We start from the raw sequence: 26,961 nt of genomic DNA on the forward strand, positions 1-26,961 counted from the left end.
TCTGAAGGGGAGGAGAGATTGCTAGCCATTATTTCATTTCAAACTGCAGATTGGGTAGAAGAATTGAGGTAGAGTTATTCTTCTGCCCCTGAATTACTAGATTTGGTGAGTAAATTCAAGGCCAAGCAGGAGGTTCCTAGAGTCTACAGACTACAGCAAAAGCTGCTTCTTAAGAAGAGGAGGTTTGTGATAGCTCCTAATTCTGCATTCAAGGAAAAGGTCCTACAGCTTATCCACAGTAGTCCACAAACAAGCCACTCAGGGTTTCTTAGAACCTATCAAAGAGCTAAACAAGATATTTTTTGGCATGGCATGAAGAAGGACATCAAGAACCTGGTCAGGTGCTGTGATGTTTGCCAATCTAACAAACATGATACCCTCTACCCCGCAGGCCTCTTACAGCCTCTACCCATACCTAAACAAGCGTGGGAAGAAATTTCAATGGATTTTGTGGAAGGTCTCCCATCAGAAAAAGGGGTCAATATCATTTTGGTAGTGATTGACAGACTCACAAAATACGGCCATTTCATGAGTCTCACACCCTTACACTACCAATGATGTAGCTCAGATTTTCTTACAAGAGGTATTCAAGCTCCATGGTTTTCCAAAGGCAATTATTTCTGATCGTGATCCTACATTCCTAAGTTCATTTTGGAAAACCCTTTTTTCACTATAGGGAACTTTTTTAAACTACAGCTCAACTTACCATCCCCAGATTGATGGTCAAACCAAGGCCTTGAACAAGGCTCTGAAAGGGTATCTCAGATGCAATGTGGGGGCTAAGCCAAAACAATGGGTTCAATGGCTTTCTCTTACAGAGTGGTGGTACAATACTTCCTACCACACCTCTGCCATGATGTCACCTTTTGAGGCATTGTATGGGTATCAACCCCCAAAGTTAACTACCTATGTGCCTGGCACGACTTCTAACGACATAGTGGACAAATTCCTCCAGTCAAGAGAGCAAACCAAGCAAATCTTGAAAGAAAACCTCATATTTGCTCAACAAAGAATGAAAAAATATGCTGACCAACATAGAACAGTGAGAGAGTTCAACATTGGGCAGTGGGTGTACCTTAGGTTAAAATCTTACCACCAGAGATGAGTGGCTGCACGGCAGAACCTCAAACTATAGCCTAGATTCTACGGCCCCTTCAAGGTGGTGTAGCACCTGGGAGCCGTGGCCTACCGTTTGGATCTACCGCCGGAGTCGAGGATTCACCCCTTCTTCCACGTCTCCTGCCTCAAACGAAAGTTGGGATTTCAGGTACAACCCCTCCCTTCATTGCCTCCAATCAAAGACGCAAACGAAGTGCAACCCGAGCCAGAAATGGTGCTAGATTGCCGCATCACCCGCCATGGCCGCCAAGCTCGCACAGAAGTGTTGGTGAAGTGGGTTGGGGCTTCTGTCGAGAACAACATCTGGGAATGTTTGAAGACACTTCAAGAATCTTACCCACACCATGTGGGTAGGGTTATTTAAGTGGGTGGGTTTGTTATGAAACCCACGAAGTTGGGCCAAGCTGAGGGAATAATAAAAAGTTGAGAAGAAGAAAATTGAAGTGGGCCAAGGGACCATTAGCTAAACGGGGCATTTTGGAGCTGTTTCAGAAGGAAACTTACGTGAGAAGATGGACTACAATGCTGCGTGGGTCACGTCTATGTTCTAGAAAACGATTTTGTTATTATAATCTAGTAGTTTACCATTTTACTCTTTTGTAGTTCAGTTTTAGAATTCCAGGTGTAAGCAAATAATTGGGATAGTTAGTTACCTATCTAAAAGGGAATATAGGAAGGGAGAACATAAATGATTTCTTTATGTTTTTTAGAATATTTTCTAAAGCTTCTCGTAGGCTATGGAGGTTGGGTGTACCTCGAATGTACCCAGTATCAATACATTTATCTTTGAATCTCTCTATTGTTTCTAGTTAATTCTATTACAAAATATCAAAGACCATTACACAATATGACTTCCTAATAGTTACAAAATGTAAGCAACGTTTTCTCTCATATTAGCCACTTTTTTTATTGGCATTCAGAATGCATCCCTCATCCTCCCTCATATATGGTCTATTTTTCCTTTTTCCTGACCTCTCTCCTACAAAAGATACATTTACATAGTTTGAAATTGTCAGGAAACGATGGTTATATTGGGTTGTCTTGGGCCTCTCTCAGCTTCAAAAGCTAGCTCAAGAAGTGAAGCCTTTTCCTCACACTTATAAATTGGCCACCAGCCCCCTTACACAACCGATATGGGACAATCCCAATAATCTCTCCCTCACATATCAGGCTCTAGGTTGAAGTAGCAACAACCCGTTTCTCCTGAAGACTATTGGGCTTGAGACTGTTGGTAAATCTGAGCTCTGATACCAGTGTTGGATGGTCTTGGACTTCTCTCAACCTCAAAAGCTAGCTTAAAATGTGAGACTTTTCCTCACACTTATAAACTGACCACCAACTCCTTTTACAACCGATATGAGACAACCCTAGCTGGTGGTTTTAGAAATATAATTGAAGATCGAAAGGCATTGTTCATCTAAAATGACTAGAATTGAAAATAAAGTACCGCAAAGGAAAAGGAAATATAATTCATTCGACAGATTATACAGTTCTCTTCTAGAAATTTGTATGTTTCTGTATTATTTTATCTATTCCGCACATCCCCCTACGTTTTACATTATCTAAATTGTGGGTAATGATCCAGTTTGTTCATGAAATAGACAATATCTTGCAAAAGTAGTATAACTTTTTTAAAAATAAATAAGAAGCATGACACACCAAAATTCATGAGTGAACCAATGTCTGAGTCAGCAAGCTACATCTGACACAAAACACTTCTAAGGCACCCGCCCCCAATGGGACTTATGGAAGACAGACTCATCATCATGCTTGTTGGAGACTCTTGAAAGAAGCTTTGTCTTTTCTTCAAAAACACGAGGTGACCCAAATATAGGAAATAAAAGGAACCCCAAGGATGTGTGCGCGCATATATATAAATAAATATATATATATATATATATATATATATATATATATATATATATATCCTAAAACTTGTATAATAATGGTAAAATCACCAAAATCTGATCTGAGGTGGAAGGTATTTTTAAAGTGAAAAATGGGTACTAGGGAAGGGTATTGTGGCATGGTACAAGTGTGAGAAGCACTGGTGATTGGTGTGGTGGCCGAGGCTCCTTCTTCTACAAGGCAAAAAGGAGTTTGAAAGAGACATTGCACCAAGAGCAAAATGTGATACGCATGATTAGTCTGCAAGGGAATGTAATGTTAAAATGTCTCTCTGGAAACTGTGACCTAAAAATGTTCTTCACCCTTGTCTAAGCAAAACCAACAGCCTCCCTCGTCTTAAATTCCTCCCAATTGTTTTTAACCCACATGAGACTCCACACCCACTTCTCCTAAATGGGGTGGCTTCAATCCCTCCTCTCTCCAGTGAAGAAGCTCTGGTTTCGCCTGCATTCAGCTGAAAGAAAGAGTAAGTACTGCTGCTTCCAATATTGTCTTTGCACTAATCACATTGCCATATGGTTTCCTAGAAACACACGAACTACTGTCATTTCTCTCTTCCTCTCAGAAGCACAAGGCTTTCTGCAGTTTACTTGTTTTTTTTTTTTGGTGTCGTTTTGGATCCTTTTCATGCATGCATTTCTTACTTTCTTTCCTCTATGTTAATCTTTTTATATCATTTTGCTTTGGGTTTTCAGGAAGAGGGATATACATTTTGTATGAGGATGTCAAATCCTGCCCCTATGAAGATGTGCATGTCCTTTGGTCAATACTAGTGGAATCTAATGCACCTTTGCAACCAAAAAAATGAGGGCTCCAATGCACAGAGTTGACAGAATATGAGAAATTTCCAGTTATTTACACTTCTTATTTTCTGTCAAGTTCCAGCTATGTACATAAAAATATTTATGACATCTTCACTCATATAAAAAAAAAAAAAAAAAAATTTAATATTTTCTTTTTGTGTATTTTCGGCTCCTCAATTACTCCCCTCCCCCTGCCATCTGAGATACGCATTATTTAGCATACGGGACTATCTGTGTTTATGCAACGTCTTTTATTTGGCTCTAAATCTGGAAGAGCCTTTTCTTTTACATGTTCTATATGCCTAATAACTCAATGTCCCAAATCTCTCTCTCTCTCTCTCTCTCTCTCTCTCTCTATTTTTATTTTTCTTGGTTTTGGTAAGGGAGGTGGGGAAAGGTAATGGCTCTATTTCTAGATTGCATATTAGGCTGAAGGTATAACTCGTTTCTACTTCTACGAGGCCTCCTATTGTTGCTTCGTCTGTTTCGGTAGTTGAGGTGGCACTTTGTTTCTTCCTTCCCTAGAGTTTAGGGGACTAAAATTTCTTGAAGATGACATGTGAAAACTACAGAATCGACGGAAAACCGACAAGATTTTCACGTCTTAATATTGCTGAACTTAAAGCAATCTCAATAGCGCTGTTGATTTTCTTTCTAGATACTAAAAAAAATCAATAAAGAACGTTGAAACATAGCTTTCCAAGTGCCACATAGGGATTCAACAAGGTTCTCGTGGACATGCCTTCCAAAAAAAAAACAGACAAAACATAATGATTACAATGATAGACCGTATAAAAAATATCTAATTTAAGACATAAAACAACAGATGAAATGTGATTAGAATAATCGTCCTCGTGGCAAAATTATATGAGAAAAAAAGGAGTTGGTGTGATTTTAGGTCTTGAGAACCTCATGAATTGCCTGGTTGCAAAGGAAAAGGTTGGTCATCCAATAAAAAAAAAAACTTTGGTGAGGCTGTATGAACCCTACACTTTCATCTCTCTGATATGGTGAAAGGAACCCAATATGTTTTATGCTAAAAACATATACTATTTGCAGGCACCAGTTGCTTCAACTTTTAACCAAACTTCGTAAGCATTTTTGCTTTTCGGCTATTTAGGTAGTGTTCGAGTACTACTACTCCACCATATTCTATTAGATTTTAAAACCATTTCCCTTTTTTCTTTTGTTTTTTTTGTGCGCGCGCTCTCTACCTGTAGATTCAACCTTCAGGAAGCTTTATAAGATGTACGAGCCTTCAAAAGCCATTATCTACCATTCCAAAGTAGTGTAATTGAATTTCCTATATGTTTTGATTTGGCGAATCCAACCTTCCATATCTGGTCAAAACGGGTTAGGTAAAAGTCTGTCCTGCTCACGAGTCACAATCATGTGCTCATCTTACTTCATACATCATCGAAAACAACATTATTTTCTTTTCTTTTAGGAATCCTCTAATGTACTTACTTGCAGGAGCATGTTTTCTGGTACAAATCCAGGCAGGCGATACGGTGGTAGCTTGTTCTACGGAAATTCTAATCCACGTCTATAGGAAATTTAGATAAGTTCAAAGCTACGACCAAAGTAATATATAGAGAAGTAAAAGCATACATAGGATTGTTAATCATGCAAATGTGTTCATAGAGGCATTCCAGATCCTTTTAGTGAGATGCGCGTGCTACGACCAGACGCCGGCATTCTGAGGGCAATGAAAAATGATATCATCTGGCACACGAATCCAAAGGAATTATTTGAGCTCTACTTTCTTCAGTTTGCCCTAGCAATAAGATTAACATGAATAATCCTGTGTAATTCAGTATTTTCGTCCAGTGAAAACAAAAAGGTAGTGATTACTATTACCTCGTGGATAATTAAGCTATTCTTTCTATTATCATCTACTTAAACTATCAAACAGCTTAGAATGAGACCTTTTTAATATCCATTGTGTGGGAGAAAAAGTAGAATTTGAGACAATGAATGGGTAAAAAAGAAGGTTTTGTTGAACTCAAGATACGCTGCCGTAAATGTAGAAATTGTGAAAACTACGGGATAAAATGGTTTTTCTTTTTCCCGAACTGAAGATATACTAGTGTATATTTCCCACCTCACTCGCTCATTTCCACAGGAATGGTGTTACAAAAATCCGAAATCCACCCCTAGAATTGGAATAGGGAATTCTAAGGTATCACAATCCGATTCCCTGATAATATAAAGTTTTATTCAGCATGACATGATTGAACTAAAATCGGTGCTACTACTAATATTTTATAATTAGGCCAGCAAATAAATAGCAAACACATGAAACCTACATATCTAAACCAACATCAAAGCATTATGAAGTTTGACAACCAAACATGTAAAAGCAATGGTGCGATGGTGCTGTTCACTCAATTTTCTTGAGTAAAGGGAAAATTATATAGGCCGCAGTTACTTACAACAAGAAGGATATAAGCATTATAAGGATGAAGAAGAGGGGTGTGCAGCCACACTTGGCAGCCAATTTTGAAAGAAGGCATGAGAATCTTTCTCTGCAGGTGAAAGGGCACCAAGAGGAGTGACAGTAATCTGTAATAGAATCAAGTTGCCAAGTTACTGATGGTTTTTTTTTTTTTATTATTATTATTATTATTATTAATTTCAATCAAAGTTATTGGGGCTGAAATAAAACCATATAGATAAATTTTATCAATCATATAAACATACATATCCTTCCTGAAGAATTCGGTGGTCCGTATCATTGTCGCCATGTTCAATACTGATCAACTGCAACATTTGAAAAGCAGAGTTATATATGAAGAATTTAAACAGAAAAAAGTGACACGCTTAAATATCAAGCAAAAGATCAGGAAACTTGTCCTCTGTATTAGGGCTTTCTAAAAAGAACAAAGCTTTCCTGCATGTTTATAACAAGTAACTCAGCAATCACATTTGACTCACCATTTTGTTCCAAAAGATGTTGTCCTCAAAAGCATTAGTCATTAGATGAAATGATATAGATCACAATCTTATAATTATATGGTTCGAAAATTTAAAAAAAAATACAAGGGATGCGAAATCTAATATACCATCCAACACAATCATATTCTCTTCCTTGAAAAGAAATTGTCTTCTATAGAATATACTGAGTGGGTCGCATCTTAGGGCTTCTATTTCAGGTTCATGAAGATGGAGCCCTCCCTCCACTTTCTATTAGCTGGTGTGATTGCCTACATTTTTTCTTCTTGGATTATACACTTCAACTCATAGGCCGTAACACATGGAAATCTTTCATTGTTCAAGTAGTAAAACTCAACCCTTCATGGTCTAGACTGTACTGAAAATGGCTAAAGTAGGTAACAAAATTAAGCCATGTGCGACTCACGTGACTGGCAACCAGGTACATTTATGCCACAAAGTCATTTTTCTTCAAAACCATAACCATCATCTTCACCACTAAAGGTTATGATACCAATGGTAATAACATCAATAGTAAATATGTTCCTCTCTCTCTCTCTCTCTCAACAAACTTGTGATTTGAAAATCAGGTATAAAACAAAAGCTAAAAGTCTTCATGATCAAAAGAGAGAAACTTATGCTTCAAACAAACACAGACAGCCTTTTTCATTCATTCATCCATTCATTCAATACCACATATTTTCCTCTTTATTAAAAGAAAGTACATGTTTTCTTTCAAGCAGAAAATTGGCAAGCAAAAGCAAACACAGAAGAGTTCAGTGGATATCTTTTCTATTTTTTAAGTAATCGAAAATTTGTATAAAGAGTTCAGTGAATATCAGAGTAAGATTAACTTGGCAAAACAAATGGACAATGCATTCACAATATCAAGAGGCAGATGGATAAAGAAATGCACATACTTCCCTCCTGAACAAAGGATTTTCCGGCGATAAAGGTGATGTTTGAGTTTCTGCTGATGCTTCTGAGTTAGACTCCATAGTCATAGTCGATGCCATTTTTTCTCCTTGCATGTCAGAAGTAACTTGTCTCCATCCCATTTTGAATATGCTTGTACCCTGCTTAGTCAGCTTATACCCCTTTTTAAGGCACATGAGACAACCCAAAATGACATTACAATCTCACTTAGTGAATGCCCAACAGAAACACAGGCATTCTTATCATGAAACAGTCCAAGGAGTTCCTAATTGATCAAATAAAGCTAAATGGCTAATCCATCAATATATGCACGCCTATAAGTTGCATAATGAGGTTAACAAAGCTGTGTCAGGTCATCACATTGAACAGAACACTAACTCGTTTTTAAAAATACTAAGGAAAAAACTCATTAAAATGATCAGACGAACTCGACATATTCCAGAAATGCTAGTCCTAAAGTTATCCTCTTCTTCAACCTTCTAGATATGCTACTCTTTTGCATAATTTAAAAAGAAATGACTTCCTATGAGAAAAAACAATGGCTATTCATATATTCTCTTAAAATTAACGTTCAATAGTGATATGTTCTCAAAAAAGTTTAAATTTACCTTATGATTAGCAACATCTGTTGGTAGATCAATATTCAAAAAGCATCTATGAGGATAATTTTGATTCCTGATCTCATCCACAATTGCACTTATGATCGGTAAACAAGCCTCAGCAGCAAGTGTATAGTCATGAACATTGCTCTTACCTCCAACCCTGAATGTTAAGAACACAGATTGCTAGTTTAGGAGAAAAGGAACCATTTACCATGATATGGAGGATTATGGGGAGGATGGTGTACGAAAGAAGTGAAAGGGGCTTACGGAGTGGAGTTGCGGAAATACATAAGAAGAGGATGGAAGATATTCACTAGACACACAAGATTTCTTGTGGGGAGGATTCCAGGATTAAATTCTAGAGTGATATCTGGTGTGGTGACTCTACAGAATGTATTTCCTTCACTTTTCCGGTTTGCAAGTGCCAAAGATGTTTCAGTGGCTGAAGTCATGGTGATAGCAGGGGAGCAAATCCAGTGGAATATCAATTTTAGTCAGGTGGCACAATTTTGGGAAATGAGCAGCTTTGAAGAATTTTTCAGCCTCTTATACTCTATAAAACTGAGCAACAAGCAGGAAGATATGTTGTGGTGGACACCAGCAGGTAAAGGTTCTTTCTCGGTTCGCTCTTACTACAAGTCCCTCACACAGAAGCCCAATATTCAGTTTCCATGGAGAAGGCTATGAGACATAAGTCACTGCCCAAAGCAGCCTTTTTCGTGTGGACAGCTTCATTGGGTAAGATCCTCACAACTGACAATTTGAGGAAACGGAGGGTGATCATCGCAGATTAGTGTTGTATGTGTAGAAAAGGGGCTGAGTCGGTGGACCATCTCCTTTTACATTGTAAGACAGCTAGGGTGTCATGGAATGAAGTGTTTCATAGACTAGACTTGGCTTGGGTTATGCCCGAGACAGTGGTGGCAATTCTAGCCAACTGGACAAATCTAAGAGGCATTCAACATATTAAAGTTGTGTGGAAGATGGTCCCCATATGCGTCATGTGGTGTTTGTGGTAGGAGCGCAATGAACGGACTTTTGAAGACAATGAGAGATCGCTAGAGGAACTAAAAGCTTTTTTTATTAGAACTCTATGTAATTAGGCCATTGCTGTTGATTTAATGGCATGGATCTACATGATTTTCTTGTCTCTATTGCGCCTCCTTAGATAGCGCATAATTTCTGTATGTGTACTGGGCTATGCCTATTTGTTGATTAATAATACTTATTTACTTATAAAAAAAAAGTAAGATGGATTTAAGGATGAAATGCAAGAAAGCTGAAAGAGCTTTTAGCCAAAGACTAAGCCTCGTTTGGATTCAAAAATGAGTTGAGATGAGTTGTGAATAGTAGTGAGATGGGTTGTGAATAGTAGTGAGATTTGTGAGTTAAAGTTGATGAATAGTAATGAGATGAGTTGAAATGGGTTGTGAATCCAAACCGGGCCTAAATGACCATAATTGTTGCCACGTCCTTTATATTCAGCCTCAACTCCAATTATACCCATGAAATTTTGTTTTTGATGAAGAAGAAATTTTATTGAGACAAGTAGCAAGGCAAAGTCAAGTACATAGGAAGTATACAAAAACTGAACCTAGTTACAAGCCAGGAACTAGTAAAAGAAATACCCATGAAATGTATATATGTGTGTGTGTGTGTGTGTGTGTGTGTATTTAGGACTATTGGCATACATGTATTTTACATACCAATCGTATGATATAGAGACAGAAGGTACACCATTGAAAAAGGCCTCTCGAGCACCAGCAACTGTGCCAGAGTAAATTCTGAATTCCAAACAAAAAAAGAATCGGTAAAGATATTAACATAACTGACCAAAGAAATAAATTACACAGTATTAACTACACACTGAACTCCAGCGGAGACACTGGCTACTTGAACAAAGAAAGTGGTTAAAAATGGATATTTTTAAAGTTTCATGAGATTAAGGCCTCGTTTGTTTTCAGAAAACTTCTCAACTCATCTCATCTCATCTAATCATTACACCTTTTTCAAATTCCCATACAAAATAAAATAAACAATTCAAATTTTTCAAATCCCAAAATAAAAATAATATTAAAAATATATATTCTAACAATATTTTATTCAACATTTTACTTTAATCTCAAAAAATCTCATCTCATCTCATCTCATCTCTGAAAACAAACGAGGCCTAAGATTATTTCAATCTCTTTTTTCAACAGTTTTGGAAGGACATGTTCCCTTGTTATCAGGTGGGCTAGGAAAAAGTCTTTTGATAACAGAGTCATTTCATTTTTTTCATAGCAGTCAATGGCACAGATCCATGTTGTTTCCACGCCGTTTAAAAGCACAATGAAACCACTGTAATGGTGTTCAAAGAATATAAACCAGCCTCTGTCACAAATCCAAACTTATTCCATTAATTAGAAGTCCAAAATAAAACACATCAAGATATTTATAGACTGTGTTGACTTTTTATTCAGGTATCCTTTTTACTTTTACTTTATCTGGCTCTTTAAGGGGAAGCTTCTTGTCCCATATTCTTCCTCCCTTTCTATTTTTAAGAAAGGTCTTCATTTTGAAAAGAGAAAGCGGCATTTTCACAATTCAAAATTTCAAAGAGACGGCAGAAAAGAAGACTAACATGTGATAACCACAGTTGCTTCCCATGTTTATGCCACTGATCACCTGTGTGCAGAAGAGAAAACATTAGTAGCAAAATAAAAAACTTTACTTACCACATGTCTAGTCGAATGGATTCTAATTTGAGTTTTAAGTGTTTGCAGTAATCATCTCAAGTCCCAACAGCCCCTTGTTGAGGTTTTGGGGAGAGGGAGAGAGAGACAAGAGTATTGAAGTTTTAAGCCGTCCAAACAGAGAAATAAGTCAGATGAAAGCACAACTAGGGACAAACAATTTAAGCATATACGTAAAGCCTGAGATTACCAGATCAGAAATTGTAGGAAAGAGTGCTTTGGAGATTCCCAAAGAAGCACAGTCGGCCGGAGTTCCTGTAAATCATATGCAAGACTTGAGCCTTTTGAATATTTATCAAGAACCATCTGAGGAATGCAGGATCAAAAGGGGCGGATCATCCCCTATCTATCAACATCATAATTCTGGCTACACGCTACAGGGTACTGGTAGCATTACAGAATAGTTAAAAGCACAATGATCTCCACTAGTTGATCATTTCTTAGGGCCTAATATTTTTGAGTAAGATATACCCCACTGCTGAATTAAAAGATGATATCAAGAAGGGTGAATTTTGTAAGCACGTTGCTAGAGGTATATGGAGTTCATTACAGTATAATCATAGTTTTATCCATACAGCATTCATTTGTGTTCTTCAATGCCCTACTCTCTTCATTATAACTACCTTAATCTCTTTGTTCTCCTCTACAAATATAATAATATGTTTAAAAGGAAAAAAAAAAAAAAAAAAAAGTAAAAGTACTTCTTTTAAGAAATTCATTAATCACCTAAGGTGCTGAATTCCTTCAAATATATGAAAAATTACAAGGAAATAGTTCCGGCTCACATACAGCAGTAGGAAGTTACCAAAAGTGATCACGCATAGCAAAATTATATCACAAAATTTATACTCTAAATAAGAGTCGGAATATCTCTACTGATTCAACATGCTCTTCGAATGGATGGTAGTGCAGATTCCACCAGCTAAAAATAGATTGTGAGTGATACCAGCTCAAAATTGAAAATACTGGAAGTAGTGGAGTATGAATTAATGGAAGACGCTACATACCACAAACTGCAAAGGCTGTTGCTCCATCAATATGTACTCGCTTGGCAGAAATTGGGTGACGCCAAGTGATACAATGGCTAACAGCTGACTTTTCCCTGAAAGTGGTGCAATAACGACATTAAATGACTCCAGATTGAAAACTCTGTTCATAAAAATGAATTTTGGTATCCAAAGTTAGCAACATTTCTGCTATTTTGACACACAAATGACAACAATAACTCGCAGGCTGACACGAACGCTTATGGAGATGTGAGATCATATAGAGATTTTTTTTTTTTTTAAATAAGTAAGAGATCATATAGAGATTATACATAGTACCATGCACAATAGCGCATAGGAGTTCATTTAATAAATTAGTTTATTAAATCATCCTGAAGCTCCGTTTACATCATATATGATACAACCAAGCAGTCAGACTAAAACAATTATATTATCAAAAGAAAACCGGTTAAACGGTTATCCTTCATCATGATCTCAACCACAAACAAAGACTTCCACATGACAATTCCAATATAACAAAAGTGAATGGTGATAATGCTATAGGCTATTGCGCAATTCATAGTCACGGAAACACTGACATAAATAACAGCAAAACGGCCACAGAAGACTCGTTAGTTACAGCATAGCCATCGTATCCGTTGGCAAGGCAAGATTGTTCGTGCAGGCAGAGCACTTTCGTAATAGAATATATGAGCGTTGAAAATGGAGGCCAGAATTAAAATAATCAGAGCTTAGAATTTCAAGAATCCAGTTGAAAATAATAACAACTACCACGTTAGCACAAACACGCCCCCATAGATATACAAATAGATATATGCACGGAGGGAAAATGGAAACAGTTACGCACGAATCCGGAGCGCAGACTTGAACATTGTAGCAATCCGTGGAAACGAGGACGCGAACCAGGGCTCGGAGACCTGGCGCGTCAATTCCGTCGTCGTTGGTGACCATGATCGTGGGCCTGTGGATGTTCTCCATTTTTTGCTGAAAGAACTCAGAGCTTAAGAGACGCAGATTCGCAGAAAGTACGCAGAAGATTGAAGTGATTTTGAATGCTTGCGACTGAGAAAGGCGTTAAGAGTTTCGATGGCTGGTAAGGCCCTAAGATAATTGGTAATGATCAAGGTAAATGTGAATGCAAGGCTAAACTCTAGTTAGATATGAGAAAAAGTTTTTACATTAGATTAGTTAATAGTCGATTTGATAAATAATAAATTTTAAATTCTCTCTAAACATAGCTAGTTAGTATTTATAATAGAAAGTAATAGTTAATTATTTCATCATTTTTCTCTCTTTGAATGGTAAAATATGTATAATATGTACATTATTTCTATTGATTGTTAGAGTAGATATGTTATTTTTATAAAATATAAAAATCTAAGAAATATATAAATTGTATTTGTAAAAAAAAATAAAAATAAAAAATATTATATTATATTATTATTTTAACTTTATAATAATTAGTTCAATATAAATTCACTTTATCAAAAATTAATATTATAATCAAAAATAAGATTCTAATTAAATTTTAGACTTGAGACTTGGCAATGTAAACCATTGCTAATGAAAAGGGTTGGGAACCAATGGGAGCGTTTTGCGTACGCATTCCAAACTCGAGCTTTTACTGTGTATCTTTTTTTTTTTCTTATTTTAGCCGGCTAGACCCACCGACAAGTTATTAAAAAAACTTTACTTTTTATTTTTATTTTTTATATCCTTAAATATTTTTTTAAATATAAAAATTTACAATATTATTTAAAAAATACTTTCTAAATTACTAAATAAATAAATAAAATTTCATCGGGACGCATTCTCGAGATGGATCCTCGGGCGAGTGTTATTCTTTCCATTTTAAATACTATTTTGATTGACAAGAAAAATGCATGGCACCGTTCAACTTTACCAGTTCAAGATTTTTTTTATTCATATTTTTTAATTATTTTAAAATATTTTTAAAAATATAAAAAAATATCAATACATTAATAATTATTTTTTAACTATTAAATAAAAAAATTAAAATACATAAAATATTAAAATCAGAAATAAATAAAATAGACAAAGTAATATTTTTCATTCACGAAAACATTTTCGTTCATGCTGACACTTCAACGAGACGAGTCCCGATAATTATTAAGTTGTGTTTGGATGTTGAATTGAATTGAGTTAAATTGAGTTGAGATGATAAAATATTATTAAAATATTATTTTTTAATATTATTATTTTAAAATTTTAAAAATTAAATTATTTATTAAAATTTTAATAATAAATTAAAATAAATTGAGATGAGTTTACCAAACAAACGAAACCTTAATACACTTTGAAATAAAAACTGGAAGGTAAAAATAAGAAATTAATTAGGAAGTGTGTCAATAGGTCCCGCGGTTGTCGTTGTAATTGAGGAAGGAAATGATATTTTAAAGTTATGGATATTATTTTTTATAAAAAAAAATTATGGATATTATTTTAAAAAATATTCTCATTTTAAAATAAGATTGTATTACACATATGAAAAAAATTAATATGCTGCCTAGTATAAGTTAAAGTTAAATTGTTTATTATATTTTATATAAAAATTTAAAAAAATTATAATGAATAAGATAAGTTGAGGTAGATTTTAAATACAAATAAGATTGCTCTATTTGACTGTTTAATAATTGTTATTTTATTTTATTTTTATCTAATAATTAAGAAAATAATTTTTAATATATTGATATATTTTTTAAAAATAATAAAAATATCTGAATAAAAGAATACTACTTTTACACCAGCGTACGCTGCAAGTGACACAGTAATTCAGCTCTACACAAATTTATATCAGCCACCAACCTCTTTTCTTATTTTCTTTTCCTTAATTTATTTTCTTGGTCAATCCATAGCTTTAGTTTCCATGTATAGTGTAGATTATAGGGCATAATTGTAGCTTATGCTTTTTACTTAAACACTTGTACACGTCTTTTCACAAATAAAAATGTCAATTCGGGATTTTCGTTGGGATTATTTATTTATTAATTAAAAAAATATTTTTTAATAATATTATGATTTTTTTTAATATTAAAAAATATTAAAAAATAAATATAAATGAATAGACTAGGAAGAGCTCCCAACGGCTGTAGAGCCACCCTTTCACAAATCAATAAAAGAGATTTTGCCTTCATTCAACATGACATCAGAGCCATTAAACATGGCGGCTGCCTAATTCCTCTAGACCTCGGTCCTTCGTATCACCATTAATTAGTGATGTTTCCTCTCCTTATTTTCTCCGCTCAGCCGATCACCAATTGTTATTTGGACGATACTAAAGCCACCGTTTTCCTTTATCTCTTTTACTTTCTGCTTGATGTTCAAGTCTGGCCACACCGGTTTAAAATTGATTAAGGTTTCGTTTGCATTTAAAAATTATTTTAATTCGTCTTATTTTATTATTATAATTTTTTTAAATTTTTATATAAAATATAATAAACAATTCAATTTTTTCAAATTTTAAAACAGTTTTTTCAAATCTCTATATAAAATATAATAAATAATTCAACTTTTATTTTACTATTCACAAACCATTTCAACTCATCTCTAAATTTAAACTCTTAAGTGGCCTGCTATTTTTTTTCAAAATCATTTTGGAGCGGTACCTACCGTTTTTGTGAGAAAACCAATCTTAAATAAGAAATTGTTATGTCATTAATATGGTAAAATTTTATATGAGAACCCTCTCATCAGAATTTTTCTCAAAAATTCCTAAACATTTTTTCCTTTAGCATTTCACCTCACCCAGCCACACGATCCCACACCCATCCAGACGTTATCTCCACCAAACACTGTCACAGCCCGACGCAGCCACCAGCCCGATTGACCAACCACCACTGTCGTCCTCCATGGTTTGCTTTTATAGCCCCTTTTTCTGTCTGTCTGATTATAGTTATTGTTGGGGACACTGTTTTTCATTACAATTTACACTGCATTGCATGAAAGACAAATGAAATTAGAGAACATTGAAAAAAAATGTGCACTGCCAGTAGTTTCTGGTTAATGAAGATAAGGAAAAATAAAGGCTTTGTTTCGAGTTTTTCTTTTCTGTTTAATAATAAATAAATAAAAATATGTAGCGTGAATACAAAGTCAAAGTGAATGAGGCCGCTTGATTCTATAGCAGATATTTCTATATAGAAGAAGACATGCATTAAAGAGGGAGAGTTGCGTCAATGGGTTCTGCGAGAGAGAGAGAGACAAGGAGAGATAGAAGAGAAAGAGGGAAGTTGCGTCGATGGGTTCTGCGAGAGAGAGTCGAGCTTCGAGCTTCAGTGTGATTGGGAGAGACAGAAGAGAAAGAGGGAAGTTGCGTCGATGGGTTCTGCGAGAGAGAGACGAGCTTCGAGCTTTTGTGTGATTGGGAGAGACAGAAGAGAAAGAGGGAAGTTGTGTCGATGGGTTCTGCGAGAGAGAGACGAGCTTCGGTGCCCACTCTTGGACTTAGTTGCATCGATGGGTTCTACGAGGAAAACAAACGAGCATGAGGGAGAGAATAGCTTTTGCATTTTCGAAGAGAGAGAGACGAGGTTCGGTGCGGTGCACGACCATTCCTTCAGTAATGGGTGGACTACGTGACTTTATTATATTGGAGGTTGTTCTCAAGCCTACTTCAGATGTACCGACCAGAAGGTTTTCTCATTTTTTTTCCTTTCATTTTTACTTTTTTTTTTCTTCCCACATCGTCTTCCAGAATTCCCATTCCATTTCGTCTCTCTGAATGTTTTTTCTTTTATTTTTGCTTCCCTTTTTTTCCTTCCCAAGTTGTCTTTCTCATTTCATTTCATCTTCCCGAATCCTCATTCCATTTCGTCTCTATGCATTTTTTTTCCCTTTAGTTTTGCTTTTCATTTTTTTTCCTTCTCATTTCGTCTTCCCCCTCCAACCCATTTCTTCATCAATGGATGTATGACCTCAAGAAAGGAACATGAGATAAAAATAAATAAAATAAAATAAAAATGCAAAAGCACACAGTCCCATTGCATGTCGATCAAAGTATAGCATGAAATCATCCATATGTCGATGAAACAGAGTAAGACAGCGCAGAAGCAGAACACATGGAATTTAGTCTAGATTAGAACAAAGCAACTGATGTAGACTTAACGTCTAGAAAATGTTTTTCGTTTCCAAAATACCCGTCTAGTAATTATCAAAACTAAAGCATGTATACCATTCAGAATTAGGAAATCAAAATATGAAAATAGGGTCTGCAGCGAAAATGCATATGCATTAAGAAATTGAAAGAAAACCCATGAAGGAGGCATGCTTTTATGTCATAAAGACCATGTACAGCTAAAATGAAAATAGAAAAGGACGGATAAAAGGTAATTAGAGTATCAATTAGATGATAGTATCTGAGGAGATCTGAAAGAGAACGAAGAAAAGCAAGAAACAAATTACAAAAGAACATTGAGGGAAGTAGCTAGGGAATAGTAGTACAGTACAAGTTGAGGAAGATGATTGAGAGAAAGAGAAAGATGATTGGCGAGTATGGAGAAGACGAAATGAAATGGCAAAGACGACATGGGAAGAAAAATTACAGGGAAGCAAAAATGAAAAAAAAAAAAAAAAAAATAGCATGCCACGTCAAGTGGGAAGCAAAAACGGGAAAAGGGAAAAGTAGATGTAGCATTTTCCTTCTTGTTTTGGTCTCATATGTTCTCGATGGTGACAATTATTCCACATGCCGTGGAGCCATGAAGATGCCCTTAATGTTAAGAACAAATTTTGCTTTGTTGATGGCATTCTCGAGAGGCCAACCAACGACGTTGCAACAACCCACTTACAAGAGAGAAGCAACGATAAGGTCTTGTCTTGGCTGTTTAACAACATTGATAAATCTCTCATGGGCAATCTTATATATTGCAATATGCCTTGTGAATTTTGGCTTGAACTTGGGGCTCAATTCTGTCAAAACAACCAACCTCGCGACATCACCACCCTTCGCCAGGACACCGCCTCTCTTGCCTTGTATTACAACATCACTAAACAACATTGGGAAGAGCTCAGTGCACTCCAGACCACACCACACTACACTTGTGGAGCGTCAAAGGAGTCTGCCAAATTTACAAGCAACCGAACATGTTTTCCAATTTCTTGTGGGATTAAATGATTCATAAGCTCAAATTAAAAGCCAAATTTCGGCCATGGATCCCTTACTTGTTGTTAGTCGAGTATATTCTATCATGCACTAAGAAGAAACTCAATGTCTTCTTCATCTTCCTTTACCTATACTGGACGTCGTTGTTATGCATGTTAATCAGGCTCAATCTTATTCTACACGTGAGCTTAAAGGCAAGGGAAAGACCATTATCACCTGTGAACATTGTGGCAAAGTCAACCACTCCAAATCCTCTTGTTATCAACTTATTGGTTTTCCTGTGCACTCAAATCAAAACCACAACACTTCATGCAATGACCCAATTCGACAGCCCATGGCGCACCAGGTATTTGCTAGCCTACATGCCACTTGAACCGAGGATGCAATTCCTGGTTTGACTAATGAGCAGTATCACTAGTTAATGGATCTACTCACACCTCTTCCGTTAGTTTTGCTAGTACTTCTTTCTCTCTCATTTGCAATTCGACTTATGTTTTTAATTTTGAATGGGTAATAAACAATGGTGCATCCGATCAAATGACTAACTGCCAACCACCTCTCACTCAGCCATATGTTCTTAGTCCACTCAATTAGTTCGTTTACCCATATGTGATATTCTTGCAATATGTCATATTGGCACTTTTCATTATCTCCATCTCTTTCCTTTCATAATGTACTTTCTGTTCTTTAGTTTAAATAATCTACAGTCCATCAACAAGCTTACCAAATCTTTGAACTATGTTTTCATATTTTTCACAACTTTTGTGTTTTTCAAAACCTAACCACGAGGATACTGATTGGAGTGGGTGAGGAGTGTAATGGACTTTATTACTACAAGTCAATCTCTCCTACAGTTCTTCACATGAATCGATCAATTTCATATAATATTTGGCACCAACAACTTGGTCACCCATCTTCTTCTTGCTTACCTAAATTTTTATCTAAATCTAGAAGTTTGATACATTGTGATATTTGTGCTAAAGGGAAACATACTTGACTTCCTTTCACTTTGGTTTCAAAAAGCATGTTTGCCTTTGATTGTATTTATTATGATATTTGGGGTGGTTATCAAACATAATCTAACATGGGTGCTCATTATTTTAACCATTGTCAATGATTTTTTTAGAGTCACTTGGGTTTACTTATTGCGCTTTAAATCTCAAGGCTTCTCCTAGTCATGGTCTATTTTTTCCTTCCACGCGTAGTTTTCATATATATATGCCTATTCAATTCTAATTGGGCCAATTGTCCCACCACTCGCCACTCCACCATGGGCTTCTTCATCAACCTTAGCGAAAGTCCTACCTCTTGGCATACAAAGAAATAATTTGTTGTCTCTCGCTCCTCCACTGAAACTAAATATTGTGCTATAGCCAATACCACGCGAGAGTTAGTCTAGTTAAAGCTCTTACTTCAAGATTTGGCTTTTCATCATCCTCAGCCCATGCGACTTCACTGTGATAATCAAGTTGCTTTCCATATCATTGGTAATCTTATTTCCATATATGTTCCAAACACATCGAGATTGATTGTCACTTGGTTTGTGAGAAGTTTCATGATCGTCTCATTTCTCTAACTCATTTTTCGGCCTCCAGTCAACTAGCTGACAAGTTGGAATTACAGATTTTCATGCACCAACTTAAAAAAGTGAGTATTATGTCACGCATATTCATATGAGCCACCAACCTCTTTCCTTAATTTATTTTCCTTATTTTCTTGGTCAAAGCACAACCTTACTTTCTATGTATAGTGTAGATTATAGGGCATGATTGTAGCTTCTGCTTTTTATTTAAACACTTGTACACATCCTTTCACAAATTAATGAAAGAGATTTCTTCTTCATTCAACATATTGTTTAAAGAGTTATAAAAAGGGTTGTGTATCATTGCTCATTTAAAAATATGAAGAATTTGAAATATTTACTCTAGTTACTCACAGTAAAAAGAGCTAGGCACGTTGTATTTAATTTTTTTAAGTCTTCGTCCCTTAGGTGAGGAAGATCAAGCAAAAGCCAAATTCCTACAGTTAATATCATGTTTCATACGTCTTTGGACTAGGTTCCAGCAACTCAGGTCTTCAAAACTGGGCCTACAAAAATGAAGAAGAAGATAACTAAGAGAGGGTGACGTCGGGCCTAGGGAGTCTCCGATGCCAAAATTAGTAAAGTCTCTTGAAAGTTTGTAAATAAGTAAGAGATTCTTGGAAGCATAGAGAGGTTTTTTGTACCTGGGAGTTTCTATTTATACCAAGAGTTTGGGGGGACAGATGGTGTCTACCTCCATGGAGTCTGTGTCCTTCGTACTATTCATTTTGTCAGAGTCCTTTAATGCAGCGTGGCTCAACGACAGCGTCATTAATATGGCGTGTAGCTTGAATAGTGGTACTATTAATGCGGCGTGGTTCCCCAATTTGCCTCACCCCACTAGCGTCCTTGGTGGTTCGTCAATATCTTCGTATCAGATGATCGAGGGTGCCCCTTACTTCCCGCCCATTTACGTGGACACGTACTCAAGAGCTGAATACTGTTCGAGGGGTCTCCAAGTCAATGACTCTCATCCCCCTGCAGTACGCTCCTTTATGGAGGTTGCATCTACTTGTTCTGGACTGGGCCTTCACTTCTTATTCTCTCAGTTGCCCTTCTCAGGCCCGCTAAGATAAAAGGGGGGAAAAACTCCTTACAGTTACCCCGCTAATTCTCATCGAACTCGTACAGTGGGAATTATTTTTAATCTTAAATCTGCCTTGACGTTGAGGTCGAGATCCCTTGCTGACATGTGTGTGGCTTCGAAATTTAGGGTGGTTTCTTGTCGCTTGGCTATCCTGATACCGTTTCCCTTCCCACTTTTGTTGGCACATTTTTCAATAAATTTGATGGCATCTTTTCAGTTGTATCAGTATCAAGGGCGTCAGGTGTCTCTTCGCCTTCACGTCACTTCGTGGTGCGTACTTTATGGGATTTGAAGCATCTCGTACATTTTCCTTCTACCACGGGGCATGGGAGATTATCCACCGTCTTCCTTCTACATAAATGCAATTGGATTATGGTCTTTTCTCTTTTCACCATACTGTAATCCTCTTTTCATCCTTATTCTTCTAACTCTTCATTCTTTTCACTCATACCCCTTTCTCTGATACATTCTACTTCTTCTTCAATGCCCCACGGCTTCCCGGGGGTGAGGGGGGGGGGGGGAGATGCTCCAGAGGTTGGTGATGCCGAGCCATCTTTCTGGGGCAGCACTTGGCGTTCAATCGTCCAAGTGGCGATGCTGGCATCTCTGGTCCTTACTTACTAGGTGCCGAATTCAATGATCTTCCAGGTCCTTGGTCCACATGAGGGTGTCATTGATGCACACAAGGTGTTGTGGAAGAAGGGGAACGTTTGCAACTTTAGGGCGATGCACGCTCTTGTCAACTTGGAGTCGCAATACCACAAGGTGAAGGACTGGTCTCCAAGGTTCTTTTTCGTGTCTGGCCATGGATGGGAATTTTCGGTGGGTCAGGTGAACTGTCGTGAGTTCCCGATTCAAATTAACTGGGGAATGGTATCGAAAAATAAGGCAGTGCATCCGACGGCTACCCCTGCCTAGTCGCAGCGTATCACTATCATTAGGCAGTGGATGAAGAAGAACTCCAACAACGTCTTCTCGAAAGCCCTTCTTTCCAAGGAGAGCCTAAGGGTTTCTTTGCCTCCCCTTAGTTATGTTTCTTTCGACGACATGGTGATTGTTGCCCGGCCTTGGGTCACTCCTACCTGAAAGCGCCCCTTGGATCTTTCTCCATCGAGTAAGGGAAATAAACCTTGCTTGGAGGGGGCCAGGGTCGACAACGGGCCCTTGCTGAAGCCCCGATCCCTGATGGGCAAGCCCCGGCCATGCCTAAGGCCAATTGTTCTTTTGTCCAGGTGGTGCCGGTGGAAGCGTCCCGTTGTCCAGTTGGCGTAGAGGTGCTGGCGGAATCTTTTCCTTTGGAGCCCTTGGACCCATCGACGAGAGGCCCTTTGGTTGAGGTTCCCGTGATGTCGTCCCTGCCGACTGATGTCTGTGACGTGCTTCTGGAAACTAGTGACCTTGGCGCCTTACTTCGGGAATCTTGGCTATCAGGATCCCTCGGCGAGCTGTCATGTGGGGGCATCTTCCAGGGGTCTCCTCCCTTTCTTCTGCTCATTTTGCTTATGGCAATCGTTCCTTGAAAGGCGAGGTGCTTGGGGGGTCCCAGCTCTGCAGCCCTGCTTTCCTCAATGTCTTCGCCTGCTGCCGTGGGACAGGACGATCTGGTTTCTGTTGCTTGGAGGCTTGGACTCCGTTACTAAGAGGGTGATGCCTGCTACTTCCAGTAATTGTGTCTCAAAGGCAGAGCACCAAACTGAAGGTGGTCTCCATGTAGATGTTGTAGTCGGCATAGGTTCGAGGGGTCCGTGCAAAGATCTGCTTGCCCAAGCGGGGATGCGTGCCAAAAAGGTTGTCGAAGGGGCTCATTGGACCAAGGAGGCTGCACAAGCGTCTGGAAATCGGGGTGCCTCGCGGAAGCCATCATCCAGGTCACCAAGTGTTTGTCTGGCTTTTTCCATGAGGTTTAGCGACTGCTTTTTGTCTTTTTCTTTTCTTTCGCTATTTCCTAAATTCTCCTTACTGATCATTCATGTCGGCCTCTTTTGTTGTCAGGGTTTCTCTCAGCTAGCAGCCTTCATTTGGAAGGCCAGGAGGCCATTGAGCAAGAAAACTAGGATCTTCGTGCGATGACCTATACTACCGTTCGATGCCCTCACGGCGAGAAGGAAGAGAGGGAGCGGCCAAAGCAATAGCTAGGGAGGGTATTACTTGCCTTGGAGGAGGAGAGTAGGAAAACTGAGAAGTTTAACCGCCATCGAAAGAGGCTAAAGAAGAAGGACTGAAAGAAGACCAGCTGATGAAGCAACTTGTCGTAAATCTTTGGGGCGACTTGTCTCGAGTGCAGGAGGTGACCTCCCGCCTAGACAGCCAGATCAAGTCGGTCATGAGCGTTCACAATACCGCGTAGAGGCACGAGTGTGCAGAGAGATTTAGGTCGATGCGAGACCACATTCTAGAGAGACCGCAGTTATGTTCGCGGACTCTCGAAAAGTATTTGCGGGACCTTAACCTTACCCGAGTTACCATCGAAGAAAAAGCCTTTGCGTTCAGCCGCAAGTTGGAGATGAAATAGATCCCCGATGCTTTTACGGGTTCTTCCTTCCAGGCCATGCCCGAGCCTGCTACCTCTGAACACAGCGATCCTGATCCTAGCATTCCTGAGGTTGAAGCTCTCAATGCTGAGGTCTCCAAGCATGGTGCCTAATGTTGCAATGCCCTAGCTTCTTGGTGACATTGTTGTTATTTCATTTTGCTATTCTTTTTCTTTCTTTTCCTTTTTATAAATGTTGTATACATGTGCACCGTCGACATGCGGCTTGTGTGTAACTTTTGGTCATTAATGAAATTGCTTCATATTTTGTTGTACTGGACTGCTTGTTTTTACGATGTTTCCTTTTTGTCATTTTGCTCTTCCCCGACGTTTTCTTCTATGTTTTTCCTTCTTCTTCCTTTTTTTTTATGGCCAGCCTGGAGAGTCTTGTCACATGAAATTATGGGCTTGGGTCTGCTGCGGGGATGGGCGTCATACTTATGGTCAACGCTGCCAGCACCTAACCTATTCCTGACAACCCCACTGGCCAATCGTTCTTCTGCTTATGCTTTCTTCGTTCGCCCTTTTTAGGTAGTTATCCCTTTGGGGGCTTTTAGTGATAATGTTTGACTAGGCCGATGTCTCCTGAGTTCTCCTTTACGTCAATTTCCTCCTTCTTGCCGTTTGTTTCTTGGATATGCTTTACCCAGCCTAGTCCCTCAATTCTTCCTTTTTGCGTTGTTATGCTTTATTTTGGCATGTAACTGAAAGAAGAGAGAAATGTCATAAGTGCGTGTTAGCCCTTGCTCGTTGTCGTCAACTTGGAGGAGATGGAAGCCCCCTTTTTAGAGTAGCCGCATCAGGGAGACTTTGGTTGCCTCCTTGGGAGGAAAGGCTGGGAAGCGTTCTGCTAACTCGTCTTTATGCCCCCCTAAGGGGCTCTGTGGCCACGAAGTTTGAATATAAATAGATCAGGCCGTTTTTTGCTGCATTGGGGGCCGGTGTAGGTTATTCAGGTAGCTGTGAGGCTGATCCGACTCTCCGTCGTGGGGAGACTTGGCGGCCTTTGGCTCGACCCATATCCTTGTTTTGTAGGGATGTAGGCTATCTGAGTAGTTTGGAACTGGATCTGCTCCCATCCATGGGCATTGTGCATTCAATCCCTAGTTGGAAGATAAGAATGTCATCATAATTTTATCCTTAGCATTGTAGAAGTTAGACTTCACAAACCTGGGCCCTCTGGCCTGTGACGTGATTGCTTGCCGCTTTTGTCGGATTGTTGATGTCCGCATTCCTTGGTGCAGTATTTAGGCGGTTTAAGAACCTAGTCCGCTCTCCACCGGGGAGTGGTTAGGATGCCTTAGGCCAACCTGCCCTTTTAACCCCTGATGAGGTAATTTCTTTGGAAGGTCATGGATTGGCTCGTTCTTTATTGTGATGGGAGTCGGGGTAAGCGTAATGGAGCCGAGAGGCTGGACCAGCTCTCCTTCGGGGGAGGGTCTGAGCGACCTGGGGCTCAACTCGCTCCTGCTACCCTGCAGGAAGATAATTTGTTTGGGCAGTTTGAGACTAAACCCGCGCCCACTCGTTGACACCATGTAGCCTATAGAGGTAACTTCTTTGGACAGCCATGGGGCCGGTCCACTTTTTTGCTGCGGTGGGAGTCAGAAAAAGTATTTGGGTAGCCGAAAGGCTGGACCTGCTCTCCTCTGTGGGAGGGTTCGAGCGACCTTCGACTCAACTCATCCACGCTACCCCGTTGGGAGGTAATTTGTTCAGGCAGTTTGAGAGTGAACCCGCTCACGCTCGTTGACATCGCAGGAAAATGTAAGATATGGGTCAGGCTGGCGCTGAACCCACTATTCATTCGCAGCAGAGGTCGAGATAAGTATTCAGACTGCCGGGGGGCTGGATCTGCACTCCTCTATGGGAGGGGTAGAGTAGCCTTTAGAGTGACTCACCCTTTTGAATCTCGCGGGGAGGTAAGTTTTCGGACAGTTTGCAACTCGACTGGCTCCCACCTGTTGACGCTTACGAGGGAGGTAAGTCTTTGTCTTCGGGCAACTGAGGATTGACCCACACTCTGTCGCAGGAGGGATAAAGCAGCCTTAAGCATTACACACATCCCTTTGGTACCCCATGGGAGAGGTGATTCAGACAGTGATATAGCTGGTCTGCTCTTCCTCACAATAGGGGTCGGGGTAAGTTATTCAGGCTACTAGGGGGCCTGACCCGCTCTCCATTGCAGGAGGGGTAGAATGGCGTTCACCCTAGTTCTCCCATTTGGTCTCCCGGGGGTACTTTGTTCAGGTAGCTTGAGACTAGTCTCACTCCCGCTCATTGATATCGCAAAGAAAGTAAGTGTTGGGTCAGGCTGGCTCTGAACCTACTCTTCATTGCGGCGGATGTCGGGAGAAGTTGTTCAGGCCGCCCGCGGGGGGGGGGGGGGGGGGGGGGCGCTCTCCATTGCGGGAGGAGTAGACTTCGGCCTAGCTCTCCTTTTGATCCAGCGAGAGGTATGTTGTTCGGGAAGTTGGAGACTAGATCTTCTTATCGATGTTTTGTCAATAACACGAAAGCTCGAAGTAGATGTGTTGCATTATCCTGAAAAATCATACCTTTCATTAAATAATAAGAATTTACAGTAATTAAATAACGCATTACAAAAGAAAGGAAAATGGAGCCTTCATCCGGGGAGCTTTCATCCGTTTTGTGTCTGCCTCTAGGACCATGCACCTTCCCGCTCTCCCTTGAGCCCGACAGGGTGACTTGTAGACTAAGGCCTGTCAGGGCTTTCCAAGCAGTGCATGACCTACTCCCTCTTAGAGGTGCCATCCGAGGTAACCCAATCATCCTTCTGCTTGAATTCTTGGACGTAGCATTCCCTCGTCAGGACCAATTCACCTCAGATTTCTCCCACTCTACGGGGAGTCAAAACTTCATCTTGAGGTGGTAGGAGGGGGGACCCGCTCTCCATTGCGGGAGGAGTAGACTTCGGCCTTGCTCCCCTTTTGATCCCGCGAGAGGAATGTTGTTCGGGAAGTTGGAGACTAGATCTTCTTATTGATGTTTTGTCAATAACGCGAAAGCTCAAAGTAGATGTGTTGCATTATCCTGAAAAATCATACCTTTCATTAAATAATAAGAATTTACAGTAATTAAATAACGCATTACAGAAGAAAGGAAAATGGAGCCTTCATCCGAAGAGCTTTCATCCGTTTTGTGTCTGCCTCTGGGACCATGCACCTTCCCGCTCTCCCTCGAGCCCGACAGGGTGACTTGTAGACTAAGGCCTGTTAGGGCTTTCCAAGCAGTGCATGACCTACTCCCTCTTAGAGGTGCCATCCGAGGTAACCCCATCATCCTTCTGCTTAAATTCTTGGACATAGCATTCCCTCATCAGGACCAATTCACCTCAGATTTCTCCCACTCTACGGGGAGTCAAAAACTTCATCTTGAGGTGGTAGGGGGGGACCCGCTCTCCATTGCGGGAGGAGTAGTTCGACCTAGCTCTTCTTTTGATCCAGCGAGAGGTATGTTGTTCGGGCAGTTGAAGACTAGATCTTCTTATCGATGTTTTGTCAAACACGAAAGCTCGAAGTAGATGTGTTGCATTATCCTAAAAAATCATACCTTTCATTAAAAAATAAGAATTTA

General features: G+C 39.1%; 1 protein-coding gene and 2 long non-coding RNA genes across 6 annotated transcripts; 2 read left to right on the plus strand and 1 right to left on the minus strand.

Moving 5' to 3' along the window:
- The first annotated feature begins 3,193 nt into the window (after window positions 1–3,193).
- Window positions 3,194–3,992, plus strand: LOC121234583. The gene is made up of 2 exons (XR_005934423.1): window positions 3,194–3,493; window positions 3,723–3,992. It is a non-coding gene; the product is annotated as an uncharacterized LOC121234583 (long non-coding RNA).
- A 1,279-nt stretch (window positions 3,993–5,271) lies between these two features.
- On the minus strand, window positions 5,272–13,626 carry LOC121236450 (5'-nucleotidase SurE). Of its 4 annotated transcripts, none has more exons than XM_041132882.1 (12): window positions 13,610–13,626; window positions 13,102–13,143; window positions 12,892–13,030; window positions 12,045–12,139; window positions 11,228–11,292; window positions 10,926–10,969; window positions 10,009–10,086; window positions 8,309–8,462; window positions 7,685–7,861; window positions 6,534–6,593; window positions 6,266–6,395; window positions 5,272–5,607 (listed from the first exon to the last, which is right to left on the minus strand). In XM_041132882.1, exons 3-11 carry the CDS (start codon window positions 13,020–13,022, stop codon window positions 6,285–6,287), a joined length of 915 nt encoding a protein of 304 aa, XP_040988816.1. In that variant the 5' UTR covers window positions 13,023–13,030; window positions 13,102–13,143; window positions 13,610–13,626; the 3' UTR covers window positions 5,272–5,607; window positions 6,266–6,284. The 4 variants fall into 4 exon arrangements, 3 of the variants coding, with proteins under 3 accessions (XP_040988816.1, XP_040988822.1, XP_040988834.1); XM_041132900.1 differs by lacking the exon at window positions 5,272–5,607 and adding an exon at window positions 5,895–6,030; XR_005934764.1 differs by lacking the exon at window positions 5,272–5,607 and adding an exon at window positions 6,065–6,149 and having other exon boundaries at window positions 6,180–6,395.
- Window positions 13,627–17,316: 3,690 nt separating this feature from the next.
- Window positions 17,317–17,601, plus strand: LOC121248592. The gene is made up of 2 exons (XR_005937482.1): window positions 17,317–17,483; window positions 17,522–17,601. It is a non-coding gene; the product is annotated as an uncharacterized LOC121248592 (long non-coding RNA).
- Window positions 17,602–26,961: the final 9,360 nt, after the last annotated feature.

Source organism: Juglans microcarpa x Juglans regia, chromosome 1D (genome assembly GCF_004785595.1).
Source record: "Juglans microcarpa x Juglans regia isolate MS1-56 chromosome 1D, Jm3101_v1.0, whole genome shotgun sequence".
Lineage (NCBI taxonomy): Eukaryota > Viridiplantae > Streptophyta > Magnoliopsida > Fagales > Juglandaceae > Juglans > Juglans microcarpa x Juglans regia.

Bases quoted from the DNA above. Each gene is read 5' to 3' on its own strand.
- LOC121236450 (XM_041132882.1), bottom strand. From the start codon at position 13,022: ATGGAGAACATCCACAGGCCCACGATCATGGTCACCAACGACGACGGA. The intron at 10,087-10,925 runs GTTAGTCTTCTT...TTTGGAATTCAG, and splicing joins AGCAACTGTGGTTATCACAT to AATTTACTCTGGCACAGTTG. The intron at 6,396-6,533 runs GTATGTTTATAT...ATTCTATTACAG, and splicing joins GAATTCTTCAGGAAGGATAT to ATTACTGTCACTCCTCTTGG.